The following is a 19,735-nucleotide window of genomic DNA, read 5'->3' as shown; positions in this document are numbered from 1 at the left end:
AGTTGTTGTCACATTTTCTGGATAAAAACACCACTGTTGAAGGATCATTGGTCAGGCTGTGAATCTGAAGGAAAATGAAGACCAAAGAGCATTCTACAGAAGTTAGAGATAAAGTAATACAAATGCATAGATTAGGGAAAGGGTACAAAATAATATCCAAGTGTTTGGATATCCCAGTGAGCACAGTTGGATCAATAATCAGGAAGTGGAAGCTGCATCACACCACCCAGGCACTGCCAAGAAAAGGCCATCCCTCAAAATTCAGCGCTCAAACAAGGAGACGAGACTTATGAGAGAAGCCACAGGGAGGCCAACAATCACTTTGAAGGAGCTACAGAGTTCAGTGGCTGGGAGTGGAGTAATGGTGCACCAGTCAACCATATCAAGAGCTCTGCATAAGACTGGCCTGTATGGGAGTGTGGCAAGAAAGAAGCCGTTACTCAAAGTACAATCTGAAAGCACGTCTGGAGTTTGCCAGAAAGCATGAGAGTGACCCAGCTGCGATGTGGGAAAAGGTTTTCTGGTCAGATGAGACCAAGATAGAGCTTTTTGGCCAAAACTCAAAGCGCTGTGTGGCGCAAACCTAACACTGCCCATGCCTCAAGACACACCATCCCTACAGTGAAGTATGGTGGTGGCAGCATCATGCTGTGGGGATGCTTCTCATCAGCAGGGACTGGGCATCTTGTTAAAACAGAAGGAAGAATGGATGGAGCAAAATACAGGGAAATACTGCAAGAGAACCTGCTTCAATCCGCTAAAAAACTGAAGCTTGGGAGGAAATTCACCTTTCAGCAGGACAATGATCCCAAGCACAAGGCCAAAGCAACATTGGAGTGGCTCAAGAAAAAAAAGGTGAATGTTCTACAGTGGCCCAGTCAAAGTCCTGATCTCAATCCCATTGAGAATCTGTGGCACTATTTGAAAATTGCGGTCCACAAGCGTCGTCCAACCAACCTGAACAACCTGGAGCAAATCTGCCAAAATCACTCCGACACTGTGTGCAAAGCTGGTACATACTTACCCCAAAAGACTTAAAGCTGTTATTGCAGCGAAAGGTGTCTCTACCAAATATTAATGTGTGGGGGTTGAATACTTATGCAAGCAAGATATTTCAGTTTTTTATTTTCCTTAAATATTTTCCAACATAAAACCAATGTCAGCTTACAATAATTGATTTTGAGTTTCAGTGTTTTAAAATAAAATATCAAACAGAACAAAATTTCAATGTACCATTTGTAATTCAGTAATATGAGAGAATTGGTCAGGGGTCTGAATACTTTTGCAAGGCACTGTATATATATACATATATATTTGTATTATACTTCATATGTTACACTAGATCGCTATACTTTTTTTTTTTTTTTAAAGATTTAAGAGTTTTATAGGAAAACCAACACCAAGTGCATAGAAGTACAGTCTTGTACAATCATTGAATACAATTGTAAATTAAATGTGCCCATCTTTAAAAGATGCAATATTCCAAAGATAACATTCCATATCAACCTGACCGAAGAGTGCATAATGAAGATGCTACTCACTATTAGACAAAAAGTCACACAGAAATACAGTCTGTATTAAGTAACCCATAGTAAAAGGCACATGTTCTAAGCCACCACTACGTGTGCTCAACAGGTAGCAGTAGATCCCAATTACAAATAAACCCTGGTTTAATTCTGGGAGCTGTATAATGAATACGTACTCTCTTCTGTTTATTGATGAACTCTTTACAAGCCATTTTCAGGTGTGGAATACAGACACTGTCATATCCATAAGATCTTTTTTTTTTTTTTTACTCCAACCCTAATAAGTAATCTACAGTGAAAGTATATATATGTATTTATTTATTTAGGTCATGACCATTGAAGGTTTATACAAATAAAGAAAATGTACACTCCTATTAGCAGTAGGAGTATTAGGAACATGAAAACCATAGCGACACCCCTTTTGTCCACTCTTAAAGATTGGTGTAGCAAATCAGTCAAGTTGAATGTCCTAGGGAGAGCTGCTCAGTATTGGAATGCCACCAGAAAAGTAAGAGAGGATGAATACATTTATTTATTTATTTTTAGGTTCAGCCCTCCTGGCCGAAGTCCTCTGTAAACTTCTTCAGTTTCTCCAGGTCCTGCTCATTAATGGTTGGCTTGGTGCTTGCAAGGGATCTCAACATGTCAGACTGTATAAAAAAATAAAAATAAGTTATATATATATATATATATATATAAAATCAGATTGACAGAATTGGTAGGTCTTTACTATCAAATACTGCCTACCGCTGTAGACTAATACAAGTATATCATTATATTACAATTGGAATTTCTCTGCCATTCGTTTTTATTGGGATTACATAACCTGTTACCCTTCAAAACTGTGACATAGGTCACTTCCAAAAAACAAACATCACTAAGACCCACTGACAGCATACCTTAGCAGCCTGTGGCTACTGGCTAATTCGGCTTTAGTCAGGAAACTGATAACTGATTTTTTAAATGAAAATCCTGAACCTTAAAAATCAAATACCAAAGCACTGGACATGTAATTGCTAAACCACAAGACACTGAGTGTACTTGGATCCAATTGTCAGACACAGTAAAGTACAAAATGTTAACTACCAGTAGGTAGACTCAGTCTATTCTATAAAAGAACAAGAAAATGGGCTTGACACCCAGCCTTAGAGATCCACTGGGTTGCACTAGCCAGACAACTGGTCTATATGTACCTTTGCTATATCCCTGTCACCAGGGAATATTAACATAGTTATTATTCTTACCATGGAAACAACTGGCTCCAAAAGTTTATCCCCAGGGACTTCCATCCATGTCATTTCTATAGCATCGGGATCTCCTGGCGAGCATGGGGTCAAGAGGTCTTCTACCAGCTGGTTTGGGTCCTCTCTTGATTCTCCTTGTACCTGTACAAGGTAATTGGTGCCACTGGAGTAAACATATACACTAACTGCATAAACTAAACTTTACCGTTAAAAGTTCGTTGTTTCGCATTCTCAAGAAGTATGATCTTGGGTCCAATTAATGCAACATAAAGCAAATGTAGAAATTGTGTGACAAAACTGCACATTCCTAAAACAGTGCTCTACATTTATGCATCAATTTCAACTGGCTGGTGTCTGCGGTTTAGTTTAAAAGGGAATGGCTCAACATTTGCTTACAGTAAACTTAATTGAAGTGTGCACACATTTAAAACATGGAACACTTGTTGTACTCCTTTTCCCTTCCATTCAAATCATACACATCAACCAAATAAGCAAAACAAGCGGACCTTTTTAAAGTGAGTGGATGACTGCACTTTTCTGACGGGCTGCATCAGGGCGTCTCTCACGATAATGCTGACGTCAGCTCCAGAGTACCCGTCAGTCTTTTTTCCCAGGGTGTGGTAGTCTGCTTCAGTCAGGCTGGTGGGAGTAGTGCCCATGTGTAGTTTGAATATGAAGGTGCGGGCATGTTCTTCTGGGAGGGGAATGTAAATACGCTTCTCAAACCTGAAAGCGAACAAAAACCCAATATCTATTTTATTTTTTATTTTTAATACAGGTAGTGGACAAAAAATGTTAACACCTGGGTAAATGAGGGACATCAAGTATATTGAAAGCAAGGGCTTCCAGACAGGTGTGGCTCATTTGTTAATTAAGCAAATAACATCCCAGCATGCTTAGGGTCATGTATAAAAATGCTGGACAGGTCTGGTTGCCTATAATTATGGCTAGCATGGCTGCAAGTGGAGACCTCAGTGACTTTGAAAGAGGGGTGGTTGTTGGGGCGCGTTTGGCAGGAGCTTCAGTGACCAAGACAGCTCAACTTGCTGATGTTTCACGAGCAACGGTGTCTAAGGTGATGTCGGCATGGAACTCCGAGGGAAAGACATCATCAGCAAAGGGCAACAGTGGGCGGAAGCACATACTCCAGGATCGTGATATCCGTGGATTAATTCGAAGTGCAAGGCAAAACAGGTGAGCAACTGCAGATCAATTGACTGCAAATTTCAACCTGGGGCGCAAGCAGCCAGTTTCATCAAAAACGGTCCGCCGAGAACTCCACAGAGCGGGATACCATAGTGGCCCAATGCCCTATTAAGTGACTTTACATTGGTGTTTCCATTTTTTGTCCACTACCTGTATAATTGAATGGCACTAGACTGATGGACTATTTCTTTAAATTCAGTTGGATAGTATGGTATTTTAATATTTGTACCACCCAGCAGAAATAATTATATATGTCATGTTTCTCCACATTGGATTTAATCTTTAACATGGAGAAATGGTGATCCAGTCTTCTTTAAAACACTCTCAGAGAACTAAGCCTTTTACTGTCCAAGGATTTCACATTAAACAAACTATTAATGCAAATGGACCTACAAAGAAGTCTACAGTAAAAAGAATACTCCTTTAAAGTTAACCATCCATGAATAGCTTATCCATGAATGCATATACACAACCTAACTTTCAAGCAATGCATCAAAGCACTGTACATTGCAGTACGTTGCAAAATGGTTGCCTTTAATTTCAGTAAAACCATTTTAATTGATAATGTTAAAAATTAGATACAAATACGATTTTTATACAAAGCCTTTGTTGTTGGTACTGTATCATACATATTACAGTATTTGTTAGGGAGGACAACGCTCCGAGTCGGCTGCTAGGCAGCATCACAAAACTTAGTCTTGTCATTCAATTGCTGACTTAATCAGAGGATAAAATGATAATCTAACTAAATGATGCTGTCATTTGGTTTTGAGAATATTGTCACACAACTCACAACCAAGAACAGACAACACTGCCTGTCACATACAGTATAACAAACGTCACATCCAACATCTTAATTAACTTAATCTTGATGGTCTGCAATCCAACAAATAGAACAGCATTTACAATCAAATGCCCTCAATATTTAACTTTGATTCAACTACTGAAATAAAAATGCCAAGCATTAAAATTACCTTCTTCTGATGGCCGAGTCTAGTGTCCATGGAATGTTTGTAGCCCCAAGTACCAATATTCCATCATTATCTACCCCAACACCTAGAGAGAAATGAGTAGTTACAGATCTTTAAGGAATAGCACACATCCCAGGAGACTTGTTGACAGATAAAAGAAGGACCTTGAAGGCTTCAATATATTTGCACTTTAACCCAAACACTGAATGTAGGTAATGGCCAAGAGACACTTGGCCACTTTACTAGGACAAGTAGCTAATATCAGGTTGGGCCAATGTTGCCCTGACCACAGTCTTGACACAACTAGGCATAGAAACTTGGCGTAAGACACTGGGAGGTGTCTTTAACGATGTTAGTCCATTCAGTCATTCATTTTTCAACTAGCCTCTGTATCTATTACTAAATGTTTGTAGCCACAGCTGTCACTCTTAACAGCCTACCAACATGACACTCCTTGCTGCTTTGGCACCTGATCGATGTTGGATGTTCACCTTTTTTTAATCTTTACCCCCCCCCCCCCCCCCAATTTATGGTAGATTGCTTTATAGTGCTGTAGGGATCACATGACAAGATCAATCTATTTTGCATCACTAGTTCAGGATGATACCAAATCCATTCAAGTAGACAGGTCCTAATAAAGTGTGCAGGCAATGTATAACAGACAAGGATTTGCAGGGTTCTGTACAAATACATAACATCTGGAGACACCATAAAACAGCTCGACTACAAGAATCATTATGAGTGAGCTATGGAGGACTCTGTGGTTGGAAGAAATTAGGTCTCATGGCTGGGTTAAAGTATATAACCTATACATAATTAAGGCTGTACAAATCATGACAAAAAATGGCTTGGATAAATTGAACACCGCGATTGGCTGAACACGATCACATGACCATGCAGAAACAATCGTCTTATGCACGGCTAGGGGTGAATCCCCTCTGAAGATCAAGGTCTGGGTCAACATACTGGCAGTTCAGGAGGGCCAAATAGATATTCAACCTTTTGATATTTCTTTATAGTCAAACACCAAACATGGTCGGTAGTGGAATAGCCTAGACTCGAACCGGCGACCTCCAGGCTATAAGGCGCATCCTGCGCTCCACGTGGAATGCTTTTACCGGATGCACCACTCGGGAGCCCCCCACGACTTATTTTTTTAACCTGTAACTTAGTCCTACAGCCCCAAGATGTTGATATAGCCTCCACAGTAAGCCACATAATGAGCAACCATTAAACAACCATCTCATTACGTTACTTTAACCACTTGAATTGGTCATCCCATTACTACAAAGTATGTATTAGCAGATTAATAAACAGAACGCTGTAGATTGTTACTAACATTTATTTAACCCTTAAATCCCTGTGAATACGTGTAACAGGATTTAAAAAGGAAGTTTTTTTCAATATTATTTTAGAGAACTCACAAGTGTAAATACATTATTCATAGGTTTTAATTTACCAGTACACTTTTGCGCAAATCATTTCGTAAAAAAATGAATTACATTTTCATGATATGTGGATTTCACCGGGCACAAATATATTTCATCAACACAAGAGAAGATATTGTTTTTTTAATGGATTTCCCGTTTCTGTCACTGATTCCTGAACAGTATCGATATAATAACTATTTATTGGAATCTGGGCATTTGATAGATTCTGAAATATATGTAAGCTGTGTATTTATTTATTTGTTCTTTGTTTTTAGTGGTTTTGTTTTGTTCTTTGAATATAATGTAAAAAAAAAAAGAAAAGAAAAAAGTTTGTTGATGCATCTATTTATTATATTTATTCTAAAACAGCAAGTCTCAAGGTAAGCTTTTTCTTTAAAGGCATCAATTTCTAGAGTGGCAATAATTGTACCTCATAATTAGGGGGTGTTTTCTAATTACTTTTACTTTTTTGGTCAGTTTAGCTGGATTGGCTACACAGACATCTGGAGGTTTAGGACTGAATTGCAGGTTAAAAGGCCCTAATTATAATGCAGTGAGTAGTTTTGTTGAGGTTGACATTCTGCATGACTAGGGAGATTCTGGAGAAGAAGAGACACAGGAAGCACATTTGGAGGAAAACAAAATATAAAAGGGCAGATCAAGATGATTGTACTAGGGAAACGATAGGTTGCGGATGCAACCCCGGTTCCCTGAAAGAGAAAATAACCATCAAGCCTTGATGGTTATTTTCGACTTGAAAGGGAACCGTAAATTTCAAACATTAACTTTACTTGCCAAACTGTATAAAACATTATATTTTTTGTTTTTCAAACTGTACTTAAATAACCTTGAATATCAAATTGTATTTATTATTATTATTATTATTATTATTATTATTATTTTTTTTTTTTAAATGTACTAAGCAATATGTTTTTCCATCCAATTAGTAGCTTCTAAAAGACAGTATAGGAACTATTTTGCGCTGGCAGAAGGATACATTATATAAAACTTAATTTAATGTTTAAAATGCTATTGTTTTTTGTTTTCTTTTTATAAAACAGACATTTTATATGCGCAATAACCCACTCCAGGGTATACGGTAAGACATAATATTATTATTATTTATTTCTTAGCAGACGCCCTTATCGAGGGCGACTTACAATTGTTACAAGATATCACGTTATTTTTACATACAATTACCCATTTATACAGTTGGGCTTTTTACTGGAGCAATCTAGGTAAAGTTCTTTGCTCAAGGGTACAGCAGCAGTGTCCCCCACCTGGGATTGAACCCACGACCCTCCGGTCAAGAGTCCAGAGCCCTAACCACTACTCCACATATCTATGGCCTTGTGCCTCAATGCACGTAGGCATGCGTAACATACGTCTTACTGCACATCCTGTGGTGGGTTATTGCTTACATATACAATACAACACACTATATTCTTACCCTGCATCTGAACAAGAAATTCTGTTTTAATGCGCCTTGCAGCCTCACTTTCATTTTCACTCCTGGATCCACACAGGGAATCAATTTCATCAATGAAGATAATAGAGGGCTTATTCTCTCTAGCCAGTTGGAACAGGTTCTTTACCAGCCTGAGGAACAAATAAATAAATACATTAAAATGAATTTCAAGGGACCAGCAATTATCAGTAATTCTTATTAATCAGGAGTCTAAATGCATACTGTCAGTTTTTATTGAAGTTACGGTAACACTGAAATTTTATTTCAATTACAGTACAATAAAACAGTATTACAAATTGAAAAGTACTGTGAATTTTATTGAAAACACTGTTTTAAGTAACCTTTTAAAAAGTATACATTGCAACTTGAAATCTGCATGTCCCGTTCTGATCACAGGCATTTTTAAACCACAAAAGCAAGGCGTCCTCAACATCAAGGTGCTGAGAAGATCCAAAGTAGGCCTGTATTATTGTATCCCGGTTTTTCAGAATGGTTGAGAAAGTGTTTGCGGCAATGTTGAAATTTGCAGCAACGTCTTTCTTTTTCTTGTACGGTGGTATATTATTCACAGAATTAATGTGTGAGCACTATAGCAACTCAAAATGCATCACAGTATCAGTAGTCCCAAAACAGGACTAAAATATAGTACCGAGGTGCTAATCTGCATGCAAGTTAATACATTTCCCAATATCCTTTACACTCTGCTATATATATTTTTTTTGTCCTTTACATTGAAGTGTATGTAGATTTAAAAAAAAAAAAAAACAATGCTGCAAAATAAAGGTTTAAACTGATACTTTGATACACAGCCTTACTCCAATGGTCTATCTGCAATCGTAAAAAATTTTTTTTAAAAGACTTCTTATAAAATGGGTGTATGGAAAATCTGTACCACACTCCCATTTAGTGGAGCGTTACAGGTTAATCTGTAAAGGGTACTTACTTTTCACTTTCACCAAGCCACTTTGACACCAGATCCGAAGAAGATATAGAGAAGAATGTGGAATTGTTAGCTTCTGTTGCCACAGCTTTGGCCAGGTAGGACTTTCCAGTTCCAGGTGGGCCAAACAAGAGAATCCCTCTCCATGGAGTTCTTTTGCCTGACCAAGTTAAGGTTGAATTAAATGTTACATAACCAGTCTGGTAATGTACTCCCATGAATAAGCAAAACCCGGGCAAGCCTAATAAAACTGGGATTAAACATTTAAACAACCATCCACATTTAAAGTAATTGTAACAAACAAAATAAAACCGTTCCTCATTTTGAACATAATATCTTATATTTCTTTAGGTTAAAGAAAGTTATCAGTTTCTATGCCTTATTCTCAGGTTAACTGTTTCACTTGCACTTCCAGGGTCACTTGGTTGTCAGTATAAAAGCCATTTAAAAGGGTGGGGACAATAGGTGAAATAACCAAGAAAAAGCAACACTAACGGAATGGATGGCTTGAAATCCAGACATTTGAGACCTATATAATGACTATAACATTTATGTATTTATTTATTTTTTTAAACAGTGTGTCACATACTTATTTAAATATATATTATCCGTAGGGCTTGAAGTTTTCAGGTTTTATTTTTGATCACATGACATCCCTTTAAACTAACTAAACTCAGAAAAAAACTGTTCATTACAAAACAGTTTTTATCTTCATATCTTGACTGAGCCTGATTCTGTTTTGCTTAATTTATTTCAAACAGACATGACAAATTATGTTAATTGCTCATGGCTCATCCTAATTGCATTTCATTCTTGCAGTTGTGCTTTCATTATTTTAACTTGTTTAAAAGAGCTGTCCTAACACATTTTCTTTTCAGCATAAAATACCCAGTACAGCGTGTACACTGACAGCAAGTCCATCACTTAAAATCTCGTTGATTTGTAGAAAAGAAAAAAATAATCGTAAACCCAGTCTTTTCTCTTTATTAGGATGCAGAGACTACTAATTAACATTTAAAAGGGAGGTAGAAATTTGGTAAATAAAAACCAAAAAGTTCAAGCTCTAATTATAAAAGGTCTATGCACACCAGACGTGAATGAAGTGCGCAAAGCGAATAAAAAATTAAACCTATTGATTTAAATGGAGCAAATGAACACCACAGCCGTAGCGCGCAGTGCGAACGAAGCGAGCAAATTTATTTCTATTCGCACCACGAGCTATTCGCATTGCAATGGACCAATCAGAAATAAGGTCAAAGGTAGTGGCTGTCAGACTGTCACTGTCTCGCTCACACAGAAGATTACCACAGAAATAAAAAAAAAATGGACATCAACGAGAATGTAAAAAATATATAATAGTTATAAAGACAATAAAAAGAAGGATGCCATATGGCAAGAAATAGCAAAACATTTGAAAATTGATGGTATGTCTATCTCTATTTCACTTTAATTTTAGTCAAAGTGACGGGGAGCGCCACACACTGGTTTCATATTTCTGTAAAATTCAGCTTTTTTTTTTTTTTTTTAATAATATTGACCAATAATATTAATCACATTCACACAATAACAGACAATTTTATTAATTGAAAATCAATAAAAGTAAATTAAATTACTCATTTCTTCAGTATTTCCAAATAAATGTGTAGATGTATTCTTTTTGAATAATTTACATGTTAAACCAGATCACATATAAACAGTCACTGTTAAATGTCCTTTTTTCAGTGTATTGTGTACCCATACTCTTTCTTTGTTTTATTTATTTTATTTCGTCTCCACAAAAGAAGCAAAAGGAGACAGTATTTACTTTTCATAACTAGCTAGTTGTTGTCTTTATTTATGTACTCGTGCTGTATTCGTGTCGTTTGCTTCGCTCCCGGTGCGCATACTTTATTCGCCTCGAATCCGCTCGCTCGCGTCCGGTGTGCATAGTCCTTAAGACACATTTTAATTTAGTGTACTCTACATTTCCCCAGAAAGCACTATTCGGATATGTATTTAGATATGCAGTTCACTTAACAATCTTTATTTACCTGTGAAGAGATGTGGAAATTTAATGGGCAAAATCACAGCCTCTTTCAATGCCTCTTTGGCACCCTCCAGACCAGCTACATCACTCCACTGTACATTGGGCTTCTCCATAACTATGGCGCCTGCAATACAAGTATAAGGTATAATTATGCAAAAAACAGACAAAGCTATTAGGCAAAACATATTGGGATTTACAAAATAATTAAATCGGTTTTCCTTTCCCGGCACTATGGAGGGTACATATTTTTCTGCTAATAAGCGTGTTGTATAATATATAAATTATAATACTGTATTTATTTATTATATATATATATATATATATATATACACACACACACACAGAGTCAATTATCCTATCTTTGATCAACCGTACTGTCAAAACAACCGACCGCACCTGCTGCTAAAACAGCCACAAGATTTAGCTGCCAAAAAAAGGACCAGCAGACTGAGGCAAATGAATTATTGCAGAATTATTAAGACCACCAAAACCTTAGATGGAGCACTGTGTGCTTTAAATTGTTGCAGTTAAGCAAATTAAGAGAGTCACCTCGTTCTTGATTTTTCTTCTATTTCGTCAGTAAGGGCTGGAGATCCTGTTATGTTATTGAGCAGCTAGAACTTTTATTGTATTCATTTCAATTGCACGTTACTACAATGCCTTAACAGCAAGTATCAGAGTAAAGAAACATTGTACTGATTTTTTTCAAGTTTAATGATTCATAAAGTTCTGTAAACTTTAAAAGGTTGTACTGAATTGTAGTCTTTGACGATTTTCAGTTTGGTATATGGTATGTTTAATTACAGTATTTCATTAACTTAACTGTAGGTGTTAGTTTTAATGAATTGCATTAATTTAATGATTTGTAAAGCTTTGTAATTGTGCATGCTTAATGTGATAGAATATGTTACTAGCTATATAAAATCAGTAGGTTATTGTGTATGTTAACTTTATTCTATGCATTATTAAAAGGTACAGTAATTGTTATTGATACCTGTTCTATTATCCATACAAATTGATTCACTATGTAACACAATTTTTGTTCCTGGGTAGTAAGTGTTATTTCCTAATTGCTTATGCCTCTGCTAAAATAATAATAATAATAATACTAATTGCTTATGCCTCAAAAGTATAGAAAATGGCTATTATTCCCCACAAACTTTGCTTTTGTGACCAGGACAGTGATATTTTGAAATTTACCTATTTCCAATGAGAAAACGGGCGAATTTGTGTCTTTTCGTTCACATAAAGTCAGAAAAAAACAACATATGAATCCAAATTAACATGTATTTATACTAAAGTAATACAAAAATGACTACAAAAGATTTAGAAGTGAGTAGTTTTTCGAGATTTACGATTATACTGTAAATGACTTTCACGAATCAGCCCCCAAATGTAGTCTCCCATCATGTTCTCGTTATACTGTCCTTGGTAGCGGCGTTCAAAGTCCAGTATATCCTGGTGGAAGCGCTCGCCTTGCTCCTCCGAGTACGCTCCCATGTTCTGTTGTGCCGTAGTTCTTCACCAGAGTCTCAACCAGCTCCACATAGTTTTCGGCCTTGTGATTGCCCAGGAAGCCCCGAACCACTGCGACAAAGCTGTTCCAAGCCGCTTTCTCCTTACTAGTGAACTTCTTGGGGAATTCATTGCACTCCAGGATCTTCTTTATCTGTGGTCCAACGAAGACACCGGCTTTGACCTTTGCCTCAGACAGCTTAGGGAAGAAGTCTTGAAGGTACTTGAAGGCTGCCGACTCCTTATCTAGAGCTCTGACAAATTGTTTCATAAGGCCCAATTTGATGTGCAGTGGTGGCATCAGCACCTTCCGGGGGTCCACCAGTGGCTCCCACTTGACGTTGTTCCTCCCCACAGAGAACTCGGTCCGCTGTGGCCAGTCCCGCCTGTGGTAGTGCGCCTTGGTGTCCCTGCTGTCCCAAAGGCAATTTCCTTGATGCTCATCTTGATAAATTCAACGAGAACATGGGAGCGTACTCGGAGGAGCAAGGCGAGCGCTTCCACCAGGATATACTGGACTTTGAACGCCGCTACCAAGGACAGTATAACGAGAACATGATGGGAGACTACTTTTGGGGGCTGATTCGTGAAAGTCATTTACAGTATAATCGTAAATCTCGAAAAACTACTCACTTCTAAATCTTTTGTAGTCATTTTTGTATTACTTTAGTATAAATACATGTTAATTTGGATTCATATGTTGTTTTTTTCTGACTTTATGTGAACGAAAAGACACAAATTCGCCCGTTTTCTCATTGGAAATAGGTAAATTTCTAAATATCACTGTCCTGGTCACAAAAGCAAAGTTTGTGGGGAATAATAGCCATTTTCTATACTTTTGAGGCATAAGCAATTAGGAAATAACACTTACTACCCTGGAACAAAAAATAAATAAAAATTTGTTACACAGTGTTATGCTAACTAGTATCGGTCCCAATTAGTTTGGATAATTGACATATTATATATATATATATATATATATATATATATACACATATACACACACATACATACATACATACATACATATATACACATACATCTATATATATATAGTTGTTTAAAAATGGTTTAGCATGAATTTGCAGAATATTAAATAAGACTATAAACTTGATTTATACTGCAACTGCTGAAAAATTATAGCGTTTAATAACTTTTTTTAATTCAACACTACAGAGCTGAATTTATTCAAATCCAATGACAGAATGACAAGACATTTTTCCAAAATTCAATGTCTTTTCAATCAATGCACTTTACTTAAACAGAATAGTACATGAACGTGGTGCTGTGTTTATTTCACTCATGAGGATGGCCGTAAACAAAACCCTTTCCTGCGGTACCTTGTACTGTATAGGGAGTGTATACCTTGGAGCTGGTTTTGGCGCTTCTTTTTCTCTGGGTCACCATCTTCATCACTTTCATTCCTAGACACAGTTAAACAAATAAGTCCAACAGTGCTGAGTTTAGTGGGTTGAAAATTTGACTTTTTTACATTCAAAACTGGGAGTCCATATTGTGCGCAAAACATTTATTTCATATTTTATCTTTTAATAACAATAACAAAAACAGTTTCTTGGGGTAGTACAAATTTAGCCAGGACAATGGTTGTACAAAACGTAAAATAAAAGTGTTATGCTAAAACTCAATGAGAAACTTTCTGAGCCCACAGGACATAAGGGGCTGACCCACAAAGATAATGACTTCCTACCCTTTTTCATCTGACTGCGATTCTTTTACAGGCTTAGCTGGAGCCTTTTCCTTCTTTTTCAAGTACTCCTTTAGTTTTTCAGCTCTGTCCAGGTATTCTGCACATTTCCCTCTGATGCTCTGTTTGGCTTTGTCACCCTGTGCTTCATCTAAAACAAACAAACAAAAAAAACCAGGAGAAATAATCCTACATTCTTTATTGTTGTTCTATTTAGACTGTCCAGTTATGTTCCCTCAATACAGCAATGGCCCACAACAGCTCAGGAGTCTCTTTATACCCAGGAGCTCGAGAGAGAGAGAGGATGTTGGCAGGCTACTGATGCTGTGAGGAAAAACAGTCCATGTGGAATCCCCAGTGAGATATGAGCTTTGATACAGCAAACGTATATTGTGTTACTGACACTGCGTTCGTGTATCTAGCAAACATTTTGTATATACAGTAACTTTTATACTGTAATGGGGCATGTCAACTGATGAGCAATACTAAATCCAGACACCCTACAAAAACAAATAACTACTTGAAGATAATGGTACAGGACATATCAATTGAAGTTGGAATATTTCTGTTTTCACAATCTTGCACAGAGCAAGTGATATACAAGAACATAAGAAAGGTGACAAATGAGAGGAGGCCATTCAGCCCATCTTGCTCGTTTGGTTGTTACTAGCTTATAGATCCCAGAATCTCATCAAGCAGCTACTTGAAGGATCCCAGGGTGTCAGTTTGAATAACATTACTGGGGAGTTGGTTCCAGACTCCCACAATTCCCTGTATAAAAAAAGCCTCCTATTTTCTCTTCTGAATGCCCTTTTAACTAATCTCCATTTGTGACCCCTGGTCCTTGTTTCTTTTTTCAGGTTGAAAAAGTCCCCTGGGTCGACATTGTCAATACCTTTTAGAATTCTGAATGCTTGAATCAGATCACTGCGTAGTCTACTTTGTTCAAGACTGAATAGATTCAATTCTTTTAGCCTGTCTGCATACAACATGCCTTTTGAACTCAGGATAATTCTGGTCGCTCTTCTTTGCACTCTTTATAGAGCAGCAATATCCTTTTTGTAGCGAGGTGACCAGAACTGAACACAATATTCTAGATGAAGTCTTACTAATGCATTGTAAAGTTTTAACATTACTTCCCTTGATTTAAATTCAACACTTTTCACTATGTATCCAAGCATTTTGTTGGCCTTTTTTTATAGCTTCCCCACATTGTCTAGTTGAAGACATTTCTGAGTCAACATAAATTCCTACATCTTTTTCATAGATTCCTTCTTCAATTTCAATCTCTCCCATATGGTATTTATAATGCACATTTGTATTGCCTGCGTGCAGTACCTTACACTTTTCTGTATTAAATGTCATTTGCCATGTGTCTGCCCAGTTCTGAATGCTGTCTAGATCATTTTGAATGACCTTTGCTGCTGCAACAGTGTTTGCAGCTCCTACTTTTGTGTCATCTGCAAATTTAACAAGTTTGTTTACTATACCAGAATCTAAATCATTAATGTAGATTAGGAAGAGCAGAGGACCTAATACTTATTCCTGTGGTACACCACTGGTTACCTCGCTCCATTTTGAAGTTTCTCCTCTAATCAGTACTTTCTGTTTTCTACATGTTAACCACTCCCTAATCCATGTGCATGCATTTCCTTGAATCCCTACAGTGTTCAGTTTGAGAATTAATCTTTTATGCGGGACTTTGTCAAAGGCCTTTCTAACTTCCTTTTTGACTTGAGCTTGCAGTTTCATCTACTCTTTCTGTGTACTTTGTTCCTGGTCCCTTTTAAACGCTCTGTAAAGTGCCTTTTTTCTCTGAATTTTTTTTTTAATTGATCTATTAAACCATGATTTAGTTTTTTCTACTTTTGGGCTGTATAAGTTTTTTTTTTTTTTTTTTTTTAGCAAAAGGTCTGCAGAGTTTAGCTGGAACTAATGCTATGCCATGTGCAGTACTGGAATTTTCTTTGAAACACTAATGTAACATACTCAAAGCAGACAAGATCATGGGGTTATTGCAGATAATATACTAAGACTACTCCCTTTCTAACTAAGATCCAACCAGAAGAAAATGTGTCTATGAATGTCTAGAATTTTAACATCATAAATAAATAAATAATACTAAGAAAGAAGAAATACTCACATTTCACTACATGTAGAAAGTACTGCACCGCATGCTGGTATAAACGAAGGGCTTCTTCATAATTCCCTGCTTTGTCTTCTTGAGCAGCCTTGCTAGCAAGGTCTATAGCTTTCTGAAATAAAATAGTAATACAGAAACAAATGTGAGTAACATACATCCCCTGACAAAGTGTGTTAGACTTAGGTAATCGTGATGGCTCAAAACAAAATTGAGCTATCACCATTAGCTATGTCTAACATAATGTACATCCTTGCAAAAAAATCCCTGGTAATCAACAGCAAAAAAAAAAAGCTCTTTTTTTTAACTTTGATTTTGTAATCAACTATTTGCGATTTTCAGTTTTATCCGCCAATGTACCCCAACCCCGAAGTGGCAATTCTGCTGACAAACTATCTAATTGTGTCATTCACCTGTCTCACAGGTTCAGTAAAGCAGGATGGCACAACATGCAAACAAGGCACTGCTTAAAATTAACTATCAAACACAGACTCTTTTGTCTATTTTTCTTCTAATGCTGCACAATTTTAGCTGTAAATTTCCCCATCACCAAAGTTTATTGAAGGCTTACATACCATCTAATTACAATTTTATCTTTACACTTCCTTTATAGTTACATGCGATGCAGGTATCTGAGGGATGCATTTTTTAGGATTCCTTGCTCTAAACTGCTAGTTAGAGAGCAGTAAAATGACTATTCACTGGTGCATCTTTACCCGTATCCCAGAAAATACCATCGGGAAACCAAGGATCAAGGTGTCTTGTGGCAACTAAAAACGATTAGCCTGTGTGTGGTCAGAGGTCATCGCTGACTGATAGGGAAGACAATGATAGTCAATGTTGATTGCCAAGGGCTGTGAAACCTGAAAGGTGTCAATGAATAGACACTATAACCCAAATATTGAATTCGGTGGTGAGCAAGCTACATTAACCAGAACAGTTGTTGGTAGCATTCACTCAACTCATTTCTTGTTAAAAAAATAAATAAATAAATAAATAAATACATTTATTGTGAAAACACTACCATATTACAACTACTGTGTAAATATAGAAGGGTGTTAACTGTAATAGGTTAAATTAATGTAAAGAAACAGAGTTAAGTACTGCCAATCCTTCAGTGTAATGAAATGATGACAGGTCCACATTAAAACACTAACATTTCACTATGATAGATTTTCTTAGGATATCTAAATATAATTTGAAGAATGTTTCTAGATATACAGGTTTCAGACTAATTTCAACATTTACAAAAAAGCCTTCGACATCAAGTATGTTTATGATGCTTATCACCCATGACAGGTGACAAAATCAGGCATAGCGTGACATAATAAAGACAGTTGTCATTTCACTAGCACAACTAAATTTGAATACTGAAAATATATTAAGTACATAAAATCATGTAATATTTGTTATACCTATTATTGTGGTATCTGTAAAATGAATAAATACATACAAATAGCAAATGAAACAAGAAGAACACTAGACACTATGCAAGGTGTTGTAGTTCTGGTGTAGTGTTATTTTGTGGTATGAGTTACAAAATGGTACACCGTGTACTACGCTTGCCTGGGCATGCGCAAATGATTTTAGCTCAGAAAACAAGTTAATGCCCATCTGAAACGGGTACAACGGGTTGAATTTGGCCCTTAAAGTTCTTTTTAAGAATCCAGCAAATGTATGCGACTTTGAGCAACAAATCGGGTGGTTACCAAATTCTGCAACATTTTTTGTCGTTAAAATGTAATGGGTCATTTTAAGAAAAATAAAGTGGGAAATACAGAAATGATGTATGTATTTATGAAATATAGGTGAAAATATTACTGCGCATTAACTTTTATTTCAGACGGTGAACGTCGGATGTAGTTGCCACTAGAGGCCGCGAGAGAGAGGGAAACAAACGGTGTTTTAATACAGTAAAAGTTTAATGGTGACATTAGATTTAGGGTTAGGTTTAGATTTATGGGTTAAGATTAGGAGTAAATCACAAATGACGGACACGGACTGAAGTTGCGCATGGACAAATAAATGGTGGTGTTAGTAAATAAGGTAATGTGAATGATGGAGTAACATGACGTTTACTTTTTGACGTTTAAGGATGATCGTTTTTTCTAGTTATTTTTTTGTTTGGGTGCTTAAAAAAAGAAGCTGCGCGAGCGCAACGATTGCCGTATTTGTAGTATGATTGCATTTTGTATTACTATATTTTTTGTAAATAAGTTTATAATTTTTGTATTTTCTGCATTTTTGTTTAAGATTAATATAATAAAGGTCAAGGATGAGAAATTTGGGAGTTTTGTGTTTTTTGCGTGTGTGTGTTAACGTGTATCGTACCCAATCGTGTTATCAAAATGGTAAACATATACGATTTTGTGGGTGAGCAGCTAGTTTGTCTTGTTCGTAGGGATTTGTGCAGTACTAGTCAATCGCGGCATTGACAGAGTGCCATTTTATGACGTTATACGGGTCAAGTTTTGGTACGCTTACCACTTTCTGGACTTATACCGGTACTTCCACTTTTTGTTTATCTTTTTGGAAGTTGGTTCACCATTACTCTTTATACATATATAAACACGTTTTCTTATTTCATATTAAAAATAAATACATACAGAAGCAAATAATTGTACATTCACTAACTAAGCTAACAAAGAGGTACAAACACAATACATAAATCGCGTGGTACGATATAGTATTTTCTGGTAGAATAATGGATAAAAGTAATTGATTTAATATTAAAAACGTTTAAAAATGTTATAAAACTCAGCAGAAGGGATGTCTCCTTAGAACACTTTCCTTACCCCTCCTAACAGCAAGTAGTGTGTATATTATTGTTGTTGCTTTTCTTACTCCTTACCTGTAAGTTGCCATTGGCAGCCATGGTGGCTGAGAGTGGAGCGACAGGCGATTCAACAAATAACACCTACTATATTAAAATTATCTTAACGTTTAAAATATAATTCTGTCGCCGTTCTTTCTTTATTTTGTTTACTTCTGATAGTTAGATAAGCAGAGAATCAAAACCCTTCCGCATCAAGATGTCGGATGTCACTTCCGTCTGCTGAGCCCCACGTGATCAAATGAATTACGTCGACGTAAATCCTTACACACCTAGCTGCTGTGACGAGCCGAGGGATAGCTTTTTAGAGACAGACACAGTAAAAACAAAAATAGGACACATTGGTTTGTGGTTGTGAATATGGTTGCTGAAGTTAGTTACTTATTACCTATTGGAGGCTGAAATTAGTTACTTATTCTCGCACAGTTACGTATTTAATATTAGCTCACATTCTAAGGGTTAAGTGCAGTATTTGAAATGGGGCGGTACTCGGCACATCTCAATTCAAATGACTTATCTACCATCACTTTTTTTAAAAAATCCAAATGTAGTGCTATGTGTGCCGGTGTCGTATACAATGGGTGCGTTTACGACACGCAGACTTTCGTCATTCTGCGCAGAATCGGATCAAGTAGGCAATTAATTTTCAGAATCTGAGCAGACTTAGCAAAGTCTGCCTCTGGTGAACGCACCCACAGACTTTGCTAAGTCTGCGCAGATTCTGCGGAAAA

General features: G+C 36.7%; 1 protein-coding gene across 1 annotated transcript; it reads right to left on the bottom strand.

Moving 5' to 3' along the window:
• Nucleotides 1-1,192: 1,192 nt before the first annotated feature.
• Nucleotides 1,193-19,282, bottom strand: LOC117435509 (vacuolar protein sorting-associated protein 4B). Its single transcript, XM_034058759.3, has 11 exons — nt 19,023-19,282; nt 16,175-16,286; nt 14,035-14,182; nt 13,692-13,750; nt 10,816-10,935; nt 8,789-8,945; nt 7,828-7,976; nt 4,951-5,032; nt 3,277-3,496; nt 2,771-2,911; nt 1,193-2,176 (listed from the first exon to the last, which is right to left on the bottom strand). The coding sequence occupies exons 1-11, from the start codon at nt 19,044-19,046 to the stop codon at nt 2,075-2,077; spliced, it is 1,314 nt and encodes a 437-aa protein (XP_033914650.1). The 5' UTR covers nt 19,047-19,282; the 3' UTR covers nt 1,193-2,074.
• Between the last annotated feature and the right edge of the window lie 453 nt (nt 19,283-19,735).

The sequence above is a fragment of the Acipenser ruthenus genome, chromosome 3, assembly GCF_902713425.1.
Source record: "Acipenser ruthenus chromosome 3, fAciRut3.2 maternal haplotype, whole genome shotgun sequence".
Classification (NCBI taxonomy): Eukaryota; Metazoa; Chordata; class Actinopteri; order Acipenseriformes; family Acipenseridae; genus Acipenser; species Acipenser ruthenus.
This window is presented reverse-complemented; position numbering and strand designations above follow the sequence as displayed.